General features: G+C 68.7%; 2 protein-coding genes across 5 annotated transcripts; one reads left to right on the top strand and one right to left on the bottom strand.

Moving 5' to 3' along the window:
- The first annotated feature begins 1,803 nt into the window (after positions 1–1,803).
- THPO (thrombopoietin) lies at positions 1,804–8,234 on the top strand. Of its 3 annotated transcripts, none has more exons than XM_075509066.1 (5): positions 1,804–2,461; positions 5,726–7,189; positions 7,278–7,364; positions 7,576–7,740; positions 7,845–8,234. In XM_075509066.1, exons 2-5 carry the CDS (start codon positions 7,013–7,015, stop codon positions 8,025–8,027), a joined length of 612 nt encoding a protein of 203 aa, XP_075365181.1. In that variant the 5' UTR covers positions 1,804–2,461; positions 5,726–7,012; the 3' UTR covers positions 8,028–8,234. The 3 variants fall into 3 exon arrangements, with proteins under 3 accessions (XP_075365181.1, XP_075365182.1, XP_075365180.1); XM_075509067.1 differs by lacking the exon at positions 1,804–2,461 and having other exon boundaries at positions 5,306–6,181; positions 7,062–7,189; XM_075509065.1 differs by lacking the exon at positions 1,804–2,461 and having other exon boundaries at positions 5,306–7,189.
- Positions 8,235–8,654: 420 nt separating this feature from the next.
- On the bottom strand, positions 8,655–11,170 carry POLR2H (RNA polymerase II, I and III subunit H). Of its 2 annotated transcripts, XM_075506972.1 has the most exons (5): positions 11,001–11,168; positions 10,394–10,477; positions 9,558–9,651; positions 9,325–9,408; positions 8,655–9,198 (listed from the first exon to the last, which is right to left on the bottom strand). In XM_075506972.1, exons 1-5 carry the CDS (start codon positions 11,071–11,073, stop codon positions 9,081–9,083), a joined length of 453 nt encoding a protein of 150 aa, XP_075363087.1. In that variant the 5' UTR covers positions 11,074–11,168; the 3' UTR covers positions 8,655–9,080. The 2 variants fall into 2 exon arrangements, with proteins under 2 accessions (XP_075363087.1, XP_075363088.1); XM_075506973.1 differs by lacking the exons at positions 9,325–9,408; positions 9,558–9,651 and having other exon boundaries at positions 11,001–11,170.
- Positions 11,171–11,597: the final 427 nt, after the last annotated feature.

Genomic DNA, 11,597 nt, shown 5'->3' with positions numbered 1-11,597 from the left:
CATGTGCCCGGGCTGGCAAGGGTGGTGGCGGTGGGCAGCGAGCAGACACCATGGAAAAGCCTGGGGAGAGCATCATCCGGCTGGGGAAACTGAGGCACGCACTGCGGGGAGGGGGGGGCCGGCGGGGAGGGGGGCCAGCGTGTGCCACCTGTGTCCCTGCCTTGCCACCCCCGCCGAGGGTGGCAGGGAGGGGTGGCGGGTGGCGGGGTGCGTGGCGGGCGGGCGCCCGGGGAGGGGAAGGCGGGCGGGGAGGGGAGGAGGGGGAAGTGCGGGGCTGCCAAAATCAACTCCGGGCGGTACAAACACCCGGCCAGCTGCGCGGTGTAGCTAGGGAAACACGGCACAGCTGGAGCACAACAGGCCCCTGCCTCCCCAGAAGGCTCCTCCTGGGCCTCCCCGCGGCCCGGCGAGCGGCTGGGGGGGCTGCAGCCCACCGCCCCGTGCCCCCGACGCCAGCCCGCGTGGGGTCGCCCACAGCCGCCTCGCCCCGTTCCCTGCCCCGCTGTGGCGCGTGTCCCCGTGGAGCGGGCACCCCTCCCGGGGAGGGCAGCGGGGCGCGGGGGCTCGGCCGTGCCGGGGACCGGCCCCGTGGCAGGAGCTGGCGCTGGCGTGAGGCGGCGAGGAGCAGCGGGGCTTCCCCCGGCGGGACGGCCGGCTGGCACTGCCAGGGCTGGGACACCGCCAGGGCCCCGGGCATCCCCCGGGCAGGGCCGTGCCCGACGCCCTGCCGCTCGCAAGCCCTTTCTGCGAGCGGGGACCGTGCCCGGCAGCGTGGCACCCCCGGCCCCGAGCCCTCCCCGCTGTCCCCGGCGGTGCCACTGACCTGTCCCCTCTCTTCTCTCCCGCTGGCCCGGGGGCCGGCAGCGCGGCGGGCAGGGGAGGGCTGGGGTCCGCCTGGCCGTGCCAGTGTTGCCGTGCGGTGCCCGCTGCGGCGCGGCAGCGGCCCTGGGGGACGGCGGGACGCGAGCGGGGCCGAGCAGGGAGGAGGCGGGCGATGGCTCCCGGCCGCCCCGGCGGTGCCAGGAATCCGGTGCTGGCTCCGCGCACCCAGAGCTCGTCACAGTCTCCTGGCTCGGCTGCGGGACGCGAGGAAGCGGCGGGGGAAGCTCCCTCCCCTTTCCCGGGGAAAGGAAGGAGAGACGGGGAAGCCACCTGGCCGCGGCCCTCGGCAGGGGGGAAACTGAGGCACGGGGTGGCAGCGTGAGGGAGAGGGGGGCTGCAGGGGTGTCCCGGCACCGCCAGGCTGGGACCGGCGTGGTACGCCGGCACGGGGCCCGGCAGGGCAGGAGGGTGCCGGGCATCCCTGCCCGCGGAGGGGGGCATCGCCACCGCGGCGGGGGCACGCGGGCAGGGAGGAAGCGGATGCCCCAGCCGTGCCCGGGCATCCCTCGTCCACAGCCCCGGCCGCCCCTGGAAATGCCAAGGGGTGGCCCCAGGCGAGGGGCAGCGGGCGGCTTGCCAGAGCCTCGGGGGTCCCCCGTGCTGGTGGGGAGGGGGGCGGCGCCGGCCGGGGACGGCGCTGGGAAAGGGTCCCGCTCCCGCCAGCTGCTTCCCAGCGCCCGCACACGTCTGCCGGCAGCGCCCTGCACAAAGGCGGCTCTGAGGCGCTTCGGAGCCGGGCCTGGCGCCGGCACAGCCCCAACGGGGCCGCCGGCTGCGGGCAGCTGGAGCCGCACGGGGACGGAGCCGGCCGGCCGCGGGCAGCCCCGGCCACCCCGCCTGGCACCCGCGCCCCTCCGGCACCTCTGCGCGGAGCGGGCGCCCGGGCTGGGCGGCGGGGGGGGGAAGAAGCGGTGGCCCCCCGTGGGGTGCCGTCCCGGCGCAGCGCGGGTGGGACGCCCCGACGGCACCCCTCCCAACTAGCCCGCAGCGTCGCCGGGGCTTCGTGGGCACGTGCTCCTGGCCGGTGGCGAGCGTCCCGCCGAGGGTCCCGGCGGGCGCGGTGCCGGGGCCGTGCCGTGCCTGGCATGGGGCGTCGCGGCGGGCCCTCGCCAGCGCTCCTGCCCCACGCAGCTCCCCATTGTCTGGGCTCATTAGCCGCTGCCTGCTCGCGGCTTTGAACATGAGCCGGGCTCGGGGCGGCAGGAAGGAGCCTCTGCTCCCCAGGGACGGGGTCGAGGCGAAACCGCACGCCCGGGCCCCGCCTTCGCACGGCCTCCCGGGCACCCCGACACCCCCCCTCGCCCCCGTGCCAGGCGTGAGCCCGGAGCCAGGGAGGCTCAGGGGGCGCCCCCGCTCTCCAAAAAGAGCCCCCCTCCAGCAACCCGCCCCAGCGCGGGGTGCGGGGAGCCGTCGGCCTCCCCAAAGCTTTGTGCTGAGCGCGGCTTGCCCCGTGACTAATCCCCCCTGGCCTCGCACACACGCGGCGGGGTGGGGGGGGGCTGTCGTAATGGGTGGAAATATCTCATAATTCACGTTGGACATGGGGATTACAGCCGTTCCGGCAATATTTGCACAACTGGTAGGCGGCTTGCAGGGCTGGGCTGCCCCAGACGAAGGCCAGGGGGGTCTGGGGATGGAGGGGGTTTTGGGGGTGGCAGGTACGGGGAGGGGGATGCAGCCTGGGGGGGGTGACGGAGGGGAGGAAAAGTGGCTGCTTTCCATCTGCAAACACATGGAGTTTATTACGGAGGGCGCATTGCTGGCATGGCGGGGATGGTTGGGGCTCTCGCCTTCATCCCAGCTCGCTGTGGTGGGCACGGCTCGGGGAGCAGGATGGAGACCCCAAAGCAGCCTCATCTGCCAGGCCAAGCAGATCCCGGCTGTGCCCCGGGGCACCGTGCGTGCTCCCAGTGCCCTGTCAACTCCATAGAGCTCCCTGCTTATAGGAGCACCCAAAGGTGCTGGTGTCCCTCTGGCCCCAAATGTCCCCTCCCCAAAGGCCTTGCAGGGCGACCCTGGGGGGAGGAAAGTGGGGGGCGTGTGGGGCACGGGGGGGCCGTGTTTGGCATGGGGATTAGCAAGCTCCCAGAGCGATGGTGGTCTCCCCCCTCCCCACCGGACATGCAGGCAAATATTTGTGCCCAGACTTCGCAGGACAGCGAGAAGGAATTTCATTCTTGCGCCCACCTGCGGCTCGGCCGCCTGGCATTAACCCCTTCGCCGCCCTGCAGGATGGAGGGAGAGGGGTGAGGTGCCCTCCCAGCACCCCCTGTGCCCCACATTGGGCCGGGGAACTTGACCGAGGAGCAGGACAGGGGAAGGGGGCACGGCGGGATCACCCTGGATGCCAGTGGGGCCACTGGCACAAGGTGCCCTGGCGCAAGGCAGCGCCTGGAGGGTTTGCCCGTGGGCGTCCTCTGGGCAGCAGCAGGGCCTTCGTGCCAGGGTGCTGGGCAGCGTGTGGCCTGCTGGGAATTAAGAAAGATGGGGGAAACCCTGACAGCTTTCACCCCCGAGCTGTGGCACCTTGGCCAAGGTGCCCCTTTGCCCAGCAGCGCAGTGGTGCAGGGTGTGGAGGGCGTGGGGAGCTGGATTTGCCAGTGGATGTTTATTGGCAATTTGCAAATGTAAAAAAAGGCCTAGAGAGGGCAGGGGGCACCCAGCTCCCGGGGGCTGCCCGCGCTCGGGGAGGGGGCCAGCTTGGGTAAAGGGTCCCCCGCTGCCTGGCACCCCCAGAGCCCTGCTGTGCTCCTTTCCCTGGCCCCGGGGCCAGCTGGGCCCTGAGCAAACGGGGCTGTTTGCTCACGCCAGGATTAGCCGCTCTCTTTGTTCCTTTGACTTTCTCCTCCCTTTATGCCAGACCCTTTTATGGGGGCTTCAAAGGGGGCTGGGACCCCCCTCCCTGTCCCTGGAAGCCCAGGTTTGCTTCCCATGCCCCCCTGCCTTGTGCCGACAACCCGGGGGTGACCACCGGGCACATCTGGGTGGCCTGCGGGGACAGCAGCTGTGCCACCCGCCCGTGGTCACCCCCCCGGCCCCCCCACCGCCTGGCACCTCCAGCTGCCCTTGGCACCTTGGCAAAGTGGGTGCGAACGGCTGCCCCCCGCAGCGGGATTCCCGACACTTTGCACCCTGTAAGGAGAGGTGGGAAACTTGGCACCGGGATCCGGCCAGCTGTGCAGCCCCGCGGCCCCCGCCCGGCTTCCTGCCCCCTGCCAGAGCCCTGCCTGCCTCGGCCGCAGCCCCCATGTCCCTCTGCGGTCCCTGAGCCCCACTCGCTCCCCCTCTCTCCACGGCATGTGGCATCCCTGGATTTGGGCTGGGGGGAAATGTGGTGGGCCAGCAGCAGGGGCTCCCCCCCCCACCATCCCCCTCTGCCCCCCTGGCATGGGCAGCAAATGCTGGCATTGCCCTTTCCAGCAGAATACCAGGCTGCCCACAGGCACGGGCTGCCGCTGCCTGCCAGCTTCTGGCACGGCTGAAAAGGAACATTTTGGAGTGAAGGAACTATTTTAGGCAACTTGGGGTGCTCTGGTGCCCACTGGGGTCCAGCAGGCATCTTCCCAAGTACCAGCTGCCCTCAAGTTTCCCCCGATGGGTTCATTGGCCTAATTATGAGTGCAAGCAGGGAGCGCAGGGCACCGCGGTTCTCCGGGCCGGCATCGTGAAGGGTTTTGCACCCAGGGAGGGACAGGGATCCAGACACAGCAGGGGCTGGCGCATGGCCGGCGGTGGGAGCGGGGCCAGTGCTGGCAGAGGGGCTGAGGGTGCCGACGGGTCGCGTTTGCAACTTGTCACGTCCGCAGAGACGGGGCACGGCCGTGCGGGGGAAGCCCGGCGGTGTTTGACCCCGGTGCTCGCGACTCCCGCCACCACCAGCCGTGCCACGGGCGAGTTGGGCTGCCAGCCTTGTCCCCGGAGCCGTGGCACCCGCCATACTCCCCGTCCGGGCACCCCACGACCCGCAAGGTGGGCTGCCAGGGGCCGAGCGGGACGCGGGGCAGGCGGAGCGGGGCTGAGGTGTTTACTCTGCCTGTTGTCACCCGGCCAGGCGCTGCCGGGAACCGCCGGCCGCAGGGACAGGGGTGGGAGCGTGCGAGAGCAGGGGTGTGAGAAGGAAATGCGCGGGCTGCGGGGAGACCGGGGGCAAGAGGATGTGGGCTGGGGGGGCTCCCCCCCAAAGGGAAGCATGTGGGGGGCTGCCCGGCCCCGGGGGTTATCTGAGCGTGCACCCCGACGCGTGCTGCGGGAAGTGCGCATGTGCACACGCGGGTCTAAGGGTGCACGTGGGGGGTGTGTACACATGTGCATACAGACGCACACGTGCACGTATACACGGGTGCGGGTGCGTGCACGCCTGTCCCCCCACCAGCAGGCCAGCGTGCCCCAGGGGAACTGGGTCATGGCTGTGCCAGGACCTGGCACTGGGCAGACCCCGGTGCTTCTCCCACCTAAGGAGGGGGTGTCCATGGGTGCTTCACCTGCCCCCCCAACCAATACCCTTGGTGAAACAGCGCCGGGGCCGCATGCCAGCCAGGCCCCCGTGCTCCGTCACCCTCCCCGGCTCAGAGGGGTCCCCGTGCACTGCAGCCCCACCAAGGATCTCCAGCTCCATGAGTCACCTCCGGGTGACAGATGCAGGGGTTGGAGCCCACCTCTGGGCGAGGGTCACTGTGTTCGGATTCCACCTCTGGGTGAAGATGACCAGGGATGAAGTCCACCTCTGGGTGAGGGTTTTTGGTGGCCTTTGCGCCTGGCTGCCACAGGCGGAAGCAGGACCCCATCAGGGCTGATGGTCCCGGGGCCACCCAGCACAGGGTCACCGATACCATCTCTTCTGCAGGTACCAGTGCCACCTTCGCCCCCTGGACAGGCACAGCTGAGGTGCTGACCGCCGAGGCCCCGGCGGGTGATCACTCGGGCCAGGGGGCAGGTGAGCAGCCCCGGAGGGCGCCCGGGGACGCCCTTCCCGCGCCCCGAGCCAAGGGAGGAAGCGGCCGGAGGCAGGAAGCCGTCCCCCGGGCCCGGGGCCCCTGCTGCGATTTTGCTTGAAGGTCAGCGGCGACACAACAGGAAATCGCGCTGCCTTGGCTGGGCGGCCGGGCCAGAGCCGGAGAGCTGCGCCGTGCCGCCCCGGGGGCTCTCCCAGCCCCCGGCCCTCCGTCCCCGCTGGGCGGCTCGCGGGGAGCCCGCGCCACCACCGCCCTCCATGGAAGGGGGACGGGAGCCGGGGAGCAGCCGCCGGCCCCAGGGTGGAAGATGCAGGGCCGAAGCCCCCAGCTGAGCATGGAGCTGAACAGTGAGTGCGCGGCTAAAAGGGGGGACGGGAGCAAGCAGGAAGGGACATCGCGTTGGCAGCGGACACCATGGCGGTACAGCCAGAGCATCTCCCCCGCGTGGGCACCCCAAGAGATGAGCCCCACACGTGGGCAGCAAACCCCAAGGGTGGCTCTGGTTTGGTTGGCCCTGGCCGCTACCGGCGCATGAAGGCAGCCAAGCATCTTTCCATGCGTTGCCTCGGGAAACAGGCTGCGCCGAGGGATTTTGGGGACAGGTGTAGTGCCAAGGCAGGCAGCGAGGCAGGTGGATGCACAGAGGGCGTTTGGAGAGGAGATGCCTGTCGCCAGGATAGGCAGTCATCGGGCACAGCAGCCGCCCGGCCGACAGGCGTCCGGGCCAGCAGCTTGCCAGCAGCGCTGGGTAAGGCGGTGGCGGCAGGCGAGCCCTTGGCCGGAGCAGTGCCGAGGAGCAGACGTACGCTGCAGGATGCTGCAGGCAGGGATTCCCCGAAGCGCACGTGACGCCTGGAGCAGCTCTTGGCACAGATCACAAGGGCTGGCCCTGGTCTGCGCTGGGAGCGTGGCTCTGCTCCCCGCCTGCAGCCCAGCCTGGAGCTGGGCCGAAAAACCTGGCACAGACGCAGCTGTGCGGCCCCTCGGCACACACCACCTGCCTTTCGGCACAGCAGGGAAACCTCAGCTCTCCCCCGTGAGCACCGGTCCTCTGTGCCGACTGACCACAGGGCAGCACCAGGCTCTCCTCAGCCCCCCTAGACCTCCCCCTGCAATCCCACTGTGGGGCCATCGAGGCCGCCACGGGGCTGGGGCGAGGGCATGGCCCTGGGCCGGAGATGCCCAGGGAGGGTGGCATGGTGCTCAAGGTAACCCCGTCTCCCCCAGGACTGCTCCTCCTCACATCCTTCCTCCTGCATGTGGAAGAGGGCCATGCTGGCCCAACACAGCTGGTCTGCGACAACAGACTCATCCAGAAGTACATTGGGGAGGCCAAGGACATGGAGAAGAGAGTGGTGAGGATACAAACCCCCCCAAAACCCCAGGCCAGGGACAGGCACAGCTCCTGGTATCTCACCTCGGCATCTCCTCTCCCCCCACTAGGGCCAGTGCCAGGCACTGCCCGCACTCAGCTGCCCCACGGTGCTGCCCTTGGTGGACTTCAACCTCCAGCAGTGGAAATCCAAATCGGTGAGAAGGGCTGGGAGGATGGTGCTGGCACTGGGGTGCCCACGGGGCTGGAGAAGGAGCCCCCGGGTCGGCACAGACACCAGAAATGCTGAACAAGATGCCCGTGGGCATACCTGGCGGCACAGGGGGGTGGAGGACCCCATCCAGACCTAGGGTGGGCAGAGGAATAAATTGGGCCCCAGGGCCACCCGCTCACTGCCTGCTCCCCCAGAACGAGACCAAGCGGCAGGAGATCCTCTGCGACCTGGCACTGCTGGTGGGCGCCGTGGCAGGGGCCCAGGGCCAGGTGACGCAGGAGTGCGGGGCCAGGCAGCTGAGCCAGCTTTACCGACATGCCAACTACTTCCTTCTGCTCCTGCAGACCTTCAGCTGCGAGGTGAGACCTCCCCACGTGAGCCAGACCACCCTGGCGCAAGTGCCGGCTGCGCTGGGCTGGGTACAACAGCTTTGTCACCCCCCTGTCCCACTCTCGCCCCTCAGGCAGGACCCTGGGAGCCAGGCTGCTCCCCACGCTCCATGGAGCAGACTCACATCACCGGCATCTTCCTCACCTACCGGCAGCTGGTGCAGGGCAAGCTGCGCTTCTTCTTCCACGACCTGGCCAAGGACTTGTGCAAGCAAGGCCAGGGGGGTGGCAGAGACCCCTGGTGCGGGGCCCGGTGAGGCTGCGCACAGGGCTCACCCCTGATCCCAGATCAGAGCAATCCTGCCGGACACTGAGCTGTGCTCTGGGTGCCCAGGAAGGTGCCTGCAGGGAAAGGGTTGGCTCCTGCTCCTCGAGCCTTCAGCGACCGCGCGGCCCGCAGAAGCAGACAGCAGCAACGCCCGTGCTCCCGCAGGCACAGGCCCTGCTCCCACCCAGGCAGGCCCCTCTACTGTGAATGCTTTACAATTAAAGAGCTATTTTTCTAGAGTGTTGTTTGTGTCTTCCTTTCCCCCCTGCTGTGGCCCTGGCAGGGGGACCGCACACCCCCAGGGGCCTCGGTAACTGAGGCAGCCCCTTGGGGACGTGCTCTGGGTCTCCCTCCCGTGGCAGCCGCCGGCTCTGCAGGGCAGACAGGCTCCGTCAGGCACCGGACCCCACTCGAGGTCAGGAGCTACCACTCCTTGTGCCCTGCACCCACCTGCCTCTCCCTAGCCCCAGGGTGCACCGTGCCCAGAGGGCTGGCAGAGAAGAGCCCGGGGCAGGTTTGGACTGCCCATCCCTTGGGAAAGTAGTACGGGCCCCCTTTGCCCCTGCGCAGGCGTACCCCGCTCCCTGTGAGCCTCATCTCAGCCAGCAGAGCCAGATTTAGAAAACACTTCCCAGTTTAATCAAGAACAAGCCCGGCCTGCCTCAGGATGGCTCCTTAGGAAGCGGTCCCAAACCCCAAGGCAGACAGGGGCTGTCCCAGTCCAGCAGCCCCTGCCAGAGCCCGGGCCACGCCTGCTTTTGAAGCACAGGAAGGCAGAGGTGGGAAGAGACACCCAGCAGGCAGGACCACGGAGCACCCAGCACGGTCTCCGCTCAGCCGTCAGGCACCTCTCTCCATGCAGGAGAGGGCTGCGGATCCCCGGAGTCCGAAGAGGCCGAGATGAGGAGGGGGACTGCTCCCTCCTCCCCAGCTCCGCAGGGGCCAGGCAGCATGGGTGCTGGGGCAGGATTTGGGATCACAGGGCTCCTGTTTGCTTGCCAGCAGAACGTCTCTGGGGCAGCCCACAGAGGCAAGAGGTCTCCTAGAAGGCCAGCTTCTTCATCAGCAGGTAAACCCGAGAGTCCACTTCAAACCCATGCAGGTTGTTCGCGTCTCCCTGCAGCCGCATGAGCAGCCCCCCGTAGGACACGTAGGCAGAGCTGGGGTGGGAGGAGAGGAGCGGTGAGAGCGGGGAATCCCACGGGAGACCCGGGCTGGGATCCCGGTGCCTCCCCCATACCACCCCGGGGCACTGCGTCCCCCCCCTCCTGCCGACAGGCACTCACAGGCGCGTGGCTGCCTCCGTGGAGGTCTCGTCCCCTTCGATCCTGTACACCTTGCCGTACATCACGTACTCGAACTGGTCTGCCCTGCGATGGGATGGCGGGAGCTCAGAGAAGAGTCAAACCCAGGTGTTCCCCCAGCTGAGCGTCCTTTGGGAGAAGGCACCTCACAGCCCCTCAGCACTTCACCTTTTCCCTCATCCACCCCCACGTGGGTCCTGGCTGGACCCCCGTACCTGGACGGCCTGTCATCCGTGGGGTTATACTCGCCGTCATCCAGGGTGCCGTCTTCGTACAAGGTGCTGGCAATGACCAGGCGGAATTTGTCCCCTGGGAGTAGAGGGCAGAGAAGCAGTGAGAAAGCAGGGGGAGACAGCCAGAGCAGCAGCGGCCACAGCAGATCTCGGGGTGGTGGCAAGCAGATGGTGGTGGCTAGCAGCCGCCCTGGCAGGTTTAGCACAAACCCCGTCCCTGCAGTTCAGTCCTCCAGCAGAACCCCGGGGAACGAGGAAAAGATCACACCGGTTCCTCTGTTTCCCTGTTCCTCACAGATACTGGTCACCACCATGGAGACCAGAGCTACCAGGACACCACTGCTGGTGTTTTCATGGGACACAGCAAGAGATTCGTGGGGAGAGTCCCAGAGGGCTTGGCTGGGCCCTGGGCAGGTACACGAGACCCTGCAGCACCACTTCCAGCCCTTCTGTTCTTCATTGAGAGTAAGACTCTCTTTTCCACCTATTTAGTATAGTTAGCTGCAGAAGCTCATTTCAAAAGGTCTCCCTTAAAGTCTGGCTGCCACCAGCCGACGCAGTTTCACTAGAGAGCATCTCTGGGGAATGGGCCAGAGATGACCCCAAACAAGCACAGTGAGGTGAACCAGAATCCAGCTCAGAAACCAGTGCCCATCACCTTCTGTGACCTGGGGACAGCACAGGGGCCCAAGGAAGTCTGAGACAGCTCATTCAGTCTCCCTCCTCCGAGCACCGGCACTCGCCTCTCTAACCTCACCCACCCAAGCTGACACTGGCTCAGGCCTGGCACGCTCCGGACTAGCAGCCCGATAGCTTACCGAGGTCCACGGGGTAGATCTGGATGTTCACGTCCAGGATGAGATCCATCTTGAAGGACTCGCTCTCACAGTGCAGGCGGGACACTGGGGAGAGCAGCACAGTCAGGGGTGAGGACAGAGAAGACCCCCAGGGGCTGGGTGGGAGCAGGGTCCGAGGGCCAGGCCCTTCTTGTCCCCCCCACCCCGGCTATTTGGGGGGAAGGGTGCACAGGGTTCGGGGATGGATGCCAGAGCCGGGGAGCAGGCTGAGGTGTGCACAGGCAGGGAGAGGAACACAGTGGGGTGGGGAATGGAGCGTACCGGGGCTGCGGGGGTGTGGAGGGGCACAGAAGCCGGGCTGGGGAAGCAGGGCGCACCGGGGTGCGGCAACACACGGTGGGGTCGGTGCCAGACGGTGGCGAGGAGCACAGGGGCCACCGCCGGCGGCAAGGGCAGAGGGGGGACCGGGACTGGCGGGGAGGGCAGGCCGGGCTGCGGGAGGGCACAGGTCCCGGCGGGAGGGCAGCGCCGAGCAGCTCCGGCCTGAGGCGGCGCAGGCCCGGGCGGGGGCCCGGCGGGGAGCGGCCGGGGCTGGGCGGGCGGGGAGGAAGCGCGGGGTCCCACTCACCACGGTCGAACTTCTTGCCCTCGGGGTCGATGTCCTTCACGTCGAAGATGTCCTCGAAGAGGATCCCGGCCATGGCGGCGGCTCCGCGTCCCGCTCCCACCCGGCGCCCGCCGATGACGCGCCCTCACTTCCGCCGTGCGCCGCCAGGCAGGCGCCCCTCCGCCGCGGGGCGGAAGTAGCCTCAGGGTGGGCGGGGCGATTCCCGCGCCTGCGCACTGCTGCCGACCGGCGGCGGGTGTCCGCGCGGTCTTAGTGCCCGCCGGCCCCGGTTCCCCCCCGCCCCGTGGACCGCAGCCCGGGCCGCCCTGCGCGGGGGGCGGGGACGGGGACGCTGGGCCGCGCTGTGCAGCGCTGAGCACCGGGGCCCCGGCAGATTCCCGGCTGGGTCAATGGGCTGGCAACCCAAAGCCGGGGCTGGCGGGGACACTGCGGCTGCGGGGCGCTGCGATTTCGGGGGGGGGGGGGCATTGCAAAGGGGGGCGGTGAGATGGGGGGGCATTGCAATGGGGGGGCATTACAATGGGGGGGTATTGCAATGGGGGGCATTGCAGTGGGGTCATATTAGAACGGGGGAGCACTGCAGTGGGGGCGTGTTGC

Source organism: Mycteria americana, chromosome 7 (assembly GCF_035582795.1).
Source record: "Mycteria americana isolate JAX WOST 10 ecotype Jacksonville Zoo and Gardens chromosome 7, USCA_MyAme_1.0, whole genome shotgun sequence".
Taxonomy (NCBI): Eukaryota; Metazoa; Chordata; class Aves; order Ciconiiformes; family Ciconiidae; genus Mycteria; species Mycteria americana.
This window is presented reverse-complemented; position numbering and strand designations above follow the sequence as displayed.

Bases quoted from the DNA above. Each gene is read 5' to 3' on its own strand.
- POLR2H (XM_075506972.1), bottom strand. From the start codon at position 11,073: ATGGCCGGGATCCTCTTCGAGGACATCTTCGACGTGAAGGACATCGAC. The intron at 10,478-11,000 runs GTGAGTGGGACC...TGCTCTCCCCAG, and splicing joins GGGCAAGAAGTTCGACCGTG to TGTCCCGCCTGCACTGTGAG. The intron at 9,652-10,393 runs GTAAGCTATCGG...CTCTACTCCCAG, and splicing joins GATCTACCCCGTGGACCTCG to GGGACAAATTCCGCCTGGTC.
- THPO (XM_075509066.1), top strand. From the start codon at position 7,013: ATGCCCAGGGAGGGTGGCATGGTGCTCAAGGTAACCCCGTCTCCCCCA. The intron at 7,365-7,575 runs GTGAGAAGGGCT...CTGCTCCCCCAG, and splicing joins AGCAGTGGAAATCCAAATCG to AACGAGACCAAGCGGCAGGA. The intron at 7,741-7,844 runs GTGAGACCTCCC...CTCGCCCCTCAG, and splicing joins TGCAGACCTTCAGCTGCGAG to GCAGGACCCTGGGAGCCAGG.